Raw genomic sequence first — 9,509 nt, forward strand, 5'->3', positions numbered from 1 at the left:
GTGTTTGCAACGCCAGGGTTGTGGGTATGAAAAAATAAATAATGTATGCACTCACTAACTGTAAGTCGCTCTGGATAAGATCGTCCGACTAAAATGTAAATGTTAAATAGGCTCCCTCAGACAGATACAGCACACATGATTCGGGTGAATGATACGAATGCTCTCTCTCTCCCCCACACACCAATCAGCATCCTCATTCGTCACTGGAGAGATCCCCACATATTTTCCTGACATTGAGAGCTCTCATGGGGGGGTGGATCTGTTCAAACAGGTGCTCAGGACGTTTGGGGGCAGCACCACCTCCTCCCTCCCTCCCATCCCAGCAATACACTCTGGGATCTGTAGTAGCAAACATACACACATTATGAATGCTTTTTTTTCCCTCACAATTTTCAAATGTATTTTTGTATAATGTATTAATGGACACTGTACGCCCTAACTGGTGATCAATAACAGCCTTGTAGGCAGGGTGTTTATAAAGGAAGATGTAGGCTCTGCTGGTTGGTGATGTTGTTATATATTATTGCCATCGTTTTGACTCAACTATTAAAATATTCATCCTATCGGTGTGATTTAGTCATGTCGTGGTACAAAGTGGTCCGTCGCATCATCGGTTGTAATGCCCGTGATGTCCAGCGGATGGCGCATTTGGAGCCAAGATACAGAAAGTCTAGCTACGTCGTCCGTCGTCTAGACAACGCCGTGGAAACTGCCACTGCTTTCTGAGCACCGAAACACTGGACTGAGAGAAATGAATGAAAATATCAACATGTCATCGGGCTGTGACTGGTTATGACTGGGTTTCGATACGCATCGTTTGATATTTGAAGAACAAAGTTGGAAGAATCGTACCAAAGACCCCCTTTTCAGGTAAAGAGAAGATAAATTGCACATATGCTGCTGGGAAGAAGATAGCTAACGTTTGCTAGCTAGCTATCGTTTCTTTCAATGGGATTATAGGCACCTTGAGTACATCCCATTTAACCCAGTTTAGTAAACTCAAAGCTGGTCAATCTACGTTATGGTAAACTAGGTCCAAGGATTAAGATTTACTAAAATAGCTAGCTAGTCGCGCTGCTAACTCTAGCTAACCAGATAGCTAGCTAACGTTAGTTTGCTAATTTATTAACAAGTAGCTAACACGTTATGCTAACTAGCTAGCTACATCAGAAAGGGTTGAAACTCCATTATCTTTCGTTGTTGCTGACGCATTAGCTACGAATCAAAATGAAACCCTCAACTACCCTAAATGTGACTATCTAGAAGAAGAAGAAAAAACTCCTTGCTACATGTGGCGCTTACTGTATCTATTGTAATGCTACGTTAGCCAGTCAGCTAGCTAGCAATTAAACTCTTCTTCTTCGTGTGAATTTCCGGCAGATTAGACGCTGTATTGCGTATTGCTGCCTTTCGCAGGTCGGAGTGTGAATTACACATTTTGGTAAAAAGGGGAATGGGAAAATCTTAAATTGTATCACCATCTAACCCCTTCACCAGTGGAGGCTGCTGAGGGGAGAACTGCTCATAAATGGCTGGAATGGAGTGAATGCATTATTAGACCCATGGGCGCGCACAATTGGTCGGCAGGGATGTGGGTTCGTTTCCCACGGGGGGCCAGTATGAAAAAATCAAAACAAAAAAACATGAATGCACTCACCAACTGTAAGTCGCTCTGAATAAGAGCGTCTGCTAAATGACTAAAATGTAAATGTAAATGTAATGCAATGGTAGCAAACCCATGAAAACCATGTTTTTGATACCATTCCATTTACTCCATTCCAGCCGTTATTATGAACCGTTCTCCCCTCAGCAGCCTCCACTGCCCTGCACCTATACACTGTCCCCCCCCCAAAAACCCACCACCTCATCCCACTACTTTGGCCCTAAATAATCCTACACCAGGCTGTCAGCCTGGGAGGATGGGAACTCCTTCTCTTAAAAACTTCCTGTAGATCTTCTGCACTAAAATCTCTCACACCCAAATATTTTCTCTGCTGCTGCAACTACCACATCTGTCTTCTGGGATTTCCGCTCCATCAGCGCAGTGCAGTTGATCACCATGGCTGGCTGTAAACGCAAGAAATCCAACGTTACTAAAACTCACCCTCTCTGGATCTCTCTGTTCAGGCCTACTTACTGGGCGGGGCTCCCAGTTGAATCGCTCACCCTTGGACTATCCTCTACTCTCTTCACTGCCTCAGCATAGGAAACTTTCTGCCCCACTCGAACTCTGGACATCTCAACCTCTCTCTCACAGGGGCACTTGGGAGCCTCCAGCTGCATGGGCGCCCCCACAGTTGACACACAGCGCTTTCTCTTATCCCAACTGCACATCTCCCTCTGACTGTGACCTCCTGCACATCTCCATCTGACTGTGACCTCCTGCACATCTCCATCTGACTGTGACCTCCTGCACATCTCCATCTGACTGTGACCTCCTGCACACCTCCATCTGACTGTGACCTCCTGCACATCTCCATCTGACTGTGACCTCCTGCACATCTCCATCTGACTGTGACCTCCTGCACACCTCCATCTGACTGCTGACCTCCTGCACATCTCCATCTGACTGTGACCTCCTGCACACCTCCATCTGACTGTGACCTCCTGCACATCTCCATCTGACTGTGACCTCCTGCACATCTCCCTCTGACTGTGACCTCCTGCACATCTCCCTTCTACACACTGCTGCGACGTGTCTGAATCCTTGGCACCTAAAGCACCGTAGCGGGTTCGAACATAGCCCCTTACAGAATAGCAAATATAACCTAACCTGACCTTTATCATGTAGAAACTCTGTGTCAAAGCTCAACAAGACAGACAGGGTATTCTCAGTCTCGCCATTTCCACCGGGTCTACGTCTCCCCAAAACGGCGGGCGTCAAAAAACACTAGGAATATTATTTATCATTTTGATCCATCTCTACACTCAACGCTACCCCCCCACGACACAGGTTGAGCCCCGAGACGTGTGACGTGAAGCGCCCGCTTCCTCTGGCCGGAGGATGCACGAAAAATGTAAACAATTCCTCTTCTCGAAACTTTCACAGATGTAACCATTTCCAGTTTGTCCTTTACCCAGCTTGACACAACATATGGGTTGGCCAAAAAGCAGGAATCCACTCTTTCCAAACATCTCGCTCCAACCGGTCCACAATCATCCCTGGTAGGATTCTCAGGGTAAACGTTGGAAGTCTCTACCACACCTGTCGCCTCAGGAATGCCCACTTCATCCTGGTCTGACTCAACTTCAGAGCGCTCACCACTGCCGACCAACTCCATTTCCAGATCCTCAAGGTTCTCAAGAGAGCATGTAGACATGTAGAAGTAAGTTTACTTGGTTTGCACTCAGGAGATGAAGGTCTGTACTCAGGAGATGAAGGTCTGTACTCAGGAGATGAAGGTCTGTACTCAGGAGATGAAGGTATGTACTCAGGAGATGAAGGTATGTACTCAGGAGATGAAGGCATGTACTCAGGAGATGAAGGTCTGTACTCAGGAGATGAAGGCATGTACTCAGGAGATGAAGGCATGTACTCAGGAGATGAAAATCTGTACTCAGGAGATGAAGGTCTGTACTCAGGAGATGAAGGTCTGTACTCAGGAGATGAAGGTCTGAACTTAGCACCATTCTTCTACCTTTGCGTCATGTGACTTCTGTCTTCCAGCCAAGCAGACAGAGCTAAAGCTCTCTTACCATGCTCTGTGGATGCATACCTGGGGCGTATTCGTTATGCCGATTCTGTTGCAAACATTTCTTAAACGGAAGCAAACGGAATGAAACAGGGGAGGGATCTAGCTAAAAATCAAATCAAATGTTATTGGTCGCATACACATATTTATCAGATGTTATTGTGGGTGTAGTGAAATGCTTGTGTTCCCAGCTCCAACAGTGGAGTACTATCTAACAATAAATACACACAAATCTAAAAAAGTAAAAGAACGGAATTAAGAAATATAGAAATATTAGGACGAGCAATGTCGGAGTCCTACCTGCATTTGTCAAATAGAAACTCTTGTTTTGTAACTGTTTGGACTAATGATTAGGCCCTACACCCTGGGTTTGCAGGGCAGATTCAGTTGTTGTCACACGTTTTATTGCTGTGTGATGGTCTTAGCTACTATGATGCAATATATTTTCTTCAACAGAGACCCCCCCCGGAATAAGACGGCCAACAATGGGTCTGTTTGACAAACTGGCTGGCTGGCTGGGGCTGAAGAAGAAGGAAGTGAACGTCCTGTGTCTGGGACTGGACAACAGTGGGAAGACCACTATCATCAACCAACTCAAACCATCCAATGTAAGTCTACACTAGTAGCCTGGATCAGTTAGGAACCTACTTACTTAATGAACTAGATGAGAATGGGTTAGTGGTTTGCTGTGATATATATAGTATGGCCATGTAAAGTCACACATACAGGTGTAAGAAATGACAACATTTTTAGGAGTAGAGTAACTCATTATAGTTAGTGGTTAGGGAGAGAGGAGGAGATGGAGGGAGACAGGAGTAGAGTAACTCATTATAGTTAGTGGTTAGGAGAGAGAGGAGGAGATGGAGGAGACAGGAGTAGAGTAACTCATTATAGTTAGTGGTTAGGGGAGAGAGGAGGAGATGGAGGGAGACAGGAGTAGAGTAACTCATTATAGTTAGTGGTTAGGGAGAGAGGAGGAGATGGAGGGAGACAGGAGTAGAGTAACTCATTATAGTTAGTGGTTAGGGAGAGAGGAGGAGATGGAGGGAGACAGGAGTAGAGTAACTCATTATAGTTAGTGGTTTTCAGAGGAGAAGGATTCCATGTCTTCCTGAAGAGGGGGTGGTGGAGAGAGATACAAGGAGTAACCGCAGGGAGAGAGGAATGGAGGAGGTGATGGAGGAGGAGAGGAGGAGGAGATGGAGATAGAGAGGAGGAGATGGAGGGAGAGAGGAGGAGATGGAGGGAGAGAGGAGGAGATGGAGAGGAGGGGATGGAGGGAGAGAGGAGGAGATGGAGAGGAGGAGATGGAGGGAGAGAGGAGGAGATGGAGGGAGAGAGGAGGAAGAGATTGAGGGGAGAGAGGAGGAGATGGAGGGGAGAGGAGGAGATGGAGGGGGAGAGGAGGAGATTGTGGGGAGAGGAGGATATGGAGGGGGAGAGGAGGAGATGGAGGGAGAGAGGAGGAGATGGAGGGAGAGAGGAGGAGGGGATGGAGGGGGGGAGAGGAGGAGATGGAGGGAGAGAGGAGGAGATGGAGGGAGAGGAGGAGGAGATGGAGGGGAGATGGTGGGGGAGAGGAGGAGATGGAGGGAGAGAGGAGGAGATGGAGGGAGAGAGGAGGAGATGGAGATGGAGGGAGAGAGGAGGAGATGGAGGGGATAGAGGAGGTGATGGAGGAGGAGATGGAGGGAGAGAGGAGGAGATGGAGGGGGAGAGGAGGAGGAGATGGAGGGGGAGAGAGGAGGAGATGGAGGGGGAGAGAGGAGGAGATGGAGGGAGAGAGGAGGAAGAGATGGAGGGAGAGAGGAGGAGATGGAGGGAGAGAGGAGGAGATGGAGGGAGAGAGGAGGAGATGGAGATGGAGGGGGAGAGGAGGAGGAGATGGAGGGGGAGAGAGGAGGAGATGGAGGGGGGATAGAGGAGGTGATGGAGGGGGAGAGAGGAGGAGATGGAGGGGGAGGAGGAGGAGGAGATGGAGGGGGAGAGAGGAGGAGATGGAGGGGAGAGAGGAGGAGATGGAGGGGAGAGGAGGAGATGGAGGGAGAGAGGAGGAGATGGAGGGATAGAGGAGGTGATGGAGGAGAGAGAGGGGAGAGAGGAGAGATGGAGGGGAGAGGAGGAGGAGATGGAGGGGGAGAGAGGAGGAGATGGAGGGGAGAGAGGAGGAGATGGAGGGGAGAGAGGAGGAAGAGATGGAGGGAGAGAGGAGGGAGATGGAGGGAGAGAGGAGGAGATGGAGGGAGAGAGGAGGAGATGGAGATGGAGGGGAGAGGAGGAGGAGATGGAGGGGGAGAGAGGAGGAGATGGAGGGGGATAGAGGAGGTGATGGAGGGGAGAGGAGGAGATGGAGGGAGGAGGAGGAGGAGATGGGGGAGGAGGAGATGGAGGGGGGAGAGAGGAGGAGATGGAGGGGGAGAGAGGAGGAGATGGAGGGGGAGAGAGGAGGAGATGGAGGGGGAGAGGAGGAGGAGATGGAGGGGGAGATGGTGGGGAGAGGGGGAGATGGTGGGGAGAGGAGGAGATGGAGGGGAGAGAGGAGGAGATGGAGGGAGAGAGGAGGAGATGGAGGGGAGAGGAGGAGATGGAGGGAGAGAGGAGGAGATGGAGGGGGAGAGGAGGAGATGGAGGGAGAGAGGAGGAGATGGAGGGGTAGAGGAGGTGATGGAGGAGGAGATGGAGGGGAGAGAGGAGGAGATGGAGGGGGGAGAGGAGGAGGAGATGGAGGGGGAGAGAGGAGGAGATGGAGGGGAGAGAGGAGGAGATGGAGGGAGAGAGGAGGATGAGATGGAGGGAGAGAGGAGGAGATGGAGGGGAGAGAGGAGGAGATGGAGGGGAGAGGAGGAGGAGATGGAGGGGGAGAGAGGAGGAGATGGAGGGGGAGAGAGGAGGAGATGGAGGGGGATAGAGGAGGTGATGGAGGGGAGAGAGGAGGAGATGTAGGGGGAGAGGAGGAGGAGATGGAGGGGGGAGAGAGGAGGAGATGGAGGGGGGAGAGAGGAGGAGATGGAGGGGGAGAGAGGAGGAGATGGAGGTGGGAGAGGAGGAGATGGAGGGGGAGAGGAGGAGGAGATGGAGAGAGGGAGAGAGAGAGAGAGGAGGAAGAGGGTAGAGAAGTGCTGCTATAGGAAGAGAGGTCATGGATGGATGGATGTTATTCCTGTGTAATTAACCACAAATAATCTATTCCTGTGTAATTAACCACAAATAATCTATTCCTGTGTAATTAACCACAACTAATCTATTGATTAGTAATTAACCACAACTAATCTATTCCTGTGTAATTAACCACAACTAATCTATTGATTAGTAATTAACCACAACTAATGTATTCCTGTGTCATGCAGGCCCAGACACAAGACATCGTCCCAACCATTGGCTTCAGCATAGAGAAGTTCAAGACATCAAGGTAATTAATGATGTGTATTTGTTTTAGAGACAATAATGGATGTATGTACGATGATCAGATGTTCAAAACTATACCTTGAAGGTTGTGGGGGGAACATTGTCTTAACGTTACCAGTATCACCATATCCTTGGATGTGTCCCAAATGGTATCCTATTCCCAACATAGTGCCAAAGGATCTTCTCTCCAGTCTTCTTCTAAAGCCATCTCTTCTCTCCAGTCTTCTTCTAAAGCCATCTCTTCTCTCCAGTCTTCTTCTAAATCCATCTCTTCTCTCCAGTCTTCTTCTAAAGCCATCTCTTCTCTCCAGTCTTCTTCTAAAGCCATCTCTTCTCTCCAGTCTTCTTCTAAAGCCATCTCTTCTCTCCAGTCTTCTTCTAAATCCATCTCTTCTCTCCAGTCTTCTTCTAAAGCCATCTCTTCTCTCCAGTCTTCTTCTAAAGCCATCTCTTCTCTCCAGTCTTCTTCTAAAGCCATCTCTTCTCTCCAGTCTTCTTCTAAAGCCATCTCTTCTCTCCAGTCTTCTTCTAAAGCCATCTCTTCTCTCCAGTCTTCTTCTAAAGCCATCTCTTCTCTCCAGTCTTCTTCTAAAGCCATCTCTTCTCTCCAGTCTTCTTCTAAAGCCATCTCTTCTCTCCAGTCTTCTTCTAAAGCCATCTCTTCTCTCCAGTCTTCTTCTAAAGCCATCTCTTCTCTCCAGTCTTCTTCTAAATCCATCTCTTCTCTCCAGTCTTCTTCTAAAGCCATCTCTTCTCTCCAGTCTTCTTCTAAAGCCATCTCTTCTCTCCAGTCTTCTTCTAAATCCATCTCTTCTCTCCAGTCTTCTTCTAAAGCCATCTCTTCTCTCCAGTCTTCTTCTAAAGCCATCTCTTCTCTCCAGTCTTCTTCTAAATCCATCTCTTCTCTCCAGTCTTCTTCTAAATCCATCTCTTCTCTCCAGTCTTCTAAATCCATCTCTTCTCTCCAGTCTGTCCTTCACAGTGTTCGACATGTCTGGCCAAGGGAGATACAGGAACCTCTGGGAGCATTACTACAAGTCAGTCTGTTCACATACAGCGATACACACACACACACACACACACACACACACACACACACAGTGATACACACGCACACACACACACACACACACACACACACACACAGACACACACACACACACACACACACACACACACACACACACACAGTGATACACACACACACACAGACACACATACAGTGATAAAACACACACACACACACACACACACAGACACACACACACACACACACACAGACACACACAGTGATAAACACACACACACATACACACACAGACACACACAGTGACACACACACACACACACACAGACAGACACACACAGTGATAAACACACAAAGTGACACACAGACACACACACACAGGGTAGGTAGTAATGGTAGTGAATCATGTTGACCCCTTTACCCCTCTCCCCCAGGGAGGGTCAAGCCATCATCTTCGTGGTGGACAGTGGAGACAAGTTGAGGATGGTGGTGGCTAAAGAAGAACTGGATACGGCTCCTCAACCACCCAGGTGAATCATCCTCCACATTATACACCCTCCTCAACCACCCAGGTGAATCATCCTCCACATTATACACCCTCCTCAATCACCCAGGTGAATCATCCTCCACATTATACACCCTCCTCAATCACCCAGGTGAATCATCCTCCACATTGATTCACATAGAACTGGATACACTCCTCAACCATCCAGCCAAGACTAACCAACACGTATCATTTGAACCAAGACTAACCAACACGATCATTTGAACCAAGACTAACCAACACGTATCATTTGAACCAAGACTTACCAACACGTATCATTTGAACCAAGACTAACCAACACGTATCATTTGAACCAAGACTAACCAACATGTATCATTTCAACCAAGACTAACCAACACGTATCATTTGAACCAAGACTAACCAACATGTATCATTTGAACCAAGCCAAGACTAATCAACATGTATCATTTGAACCAAGCCAAGACTAACCAACATGTATCATTTGAACCAAGCCAAGACTAACCAACATGTATCATTTGAACCAAGCCAAGACTAACCAACACGTATCATTTGAACCAAGACTTACCAACACGTATCATTTGAACCAAGACTAGCTAACACGTATCATTTGAACCAAGCCAAGACTAACCAATACATAGCATTTGAACCAAGCCAAGACTAACCAACGCATAACATTTGAACCAAGACTTACCAACACATATCATTTGAACCAAGACTAACTAACACGTATCATTTGAACCAAGCCAAGACTTACCAACACGTATCAATTATGGGGTATTGTGTGTAGGCCAGTGACAGACAATCTGAATTGAATCCATTTTAAATTCAGGCTGTGACACAACTTTCTGAAGGCGCTGTT

General features: G+C 47.9%; 1 protein-coding gene across 1 annotated transcript in view; it reads left to right on the plus strand.

The window, feature by feature from the left end:
- The first annotated feature begins 697 nt into the window (after positions 1 to 697).
- The window catches only part of LOC121562045 (ADP-ribosylation factor-like protein 6), a 9,734-nt gene continuing 922 nt past the window's right edge, over positions 698 to 9,509 (plus strand). The window contains 6 exon segments of the mRNA XM_045217685.1: positions 698 to 870; positions 4,149 to 4,300; positions 7,040 to 7,101; positions 8,066 to 8,134; positions 8,559 to 8,637; positions 8,639 to 8,654. Coding sequence (XP_045073620.1) covers positions 4,178 to 4,300; positions 7,040 to 7,101; positions 8,066 to 8,134; positions 8,559 to 8,637; positions 8,639 to 8,654 — 349 coding nt within the window. The 5' untranslated portion in view covers positions 698 to 870; positions 4,149 to 4,177.

This window comes from Coregonus clupeaformis, unplaced genomic scaffold, assembly GCF_020615455.1.
Source record: "Coregonus clupeaformis isolate EN_2021a unplaced genomic scaffold, ASM2061545v1 scaf1179, whole genome shotgun sequence".
NCBI lineage: Eukaryota > Metazoa > Chordata > Actinopteri > Salmoniformes > Salmonidae > Coregonus > Coregonus clupeaformis.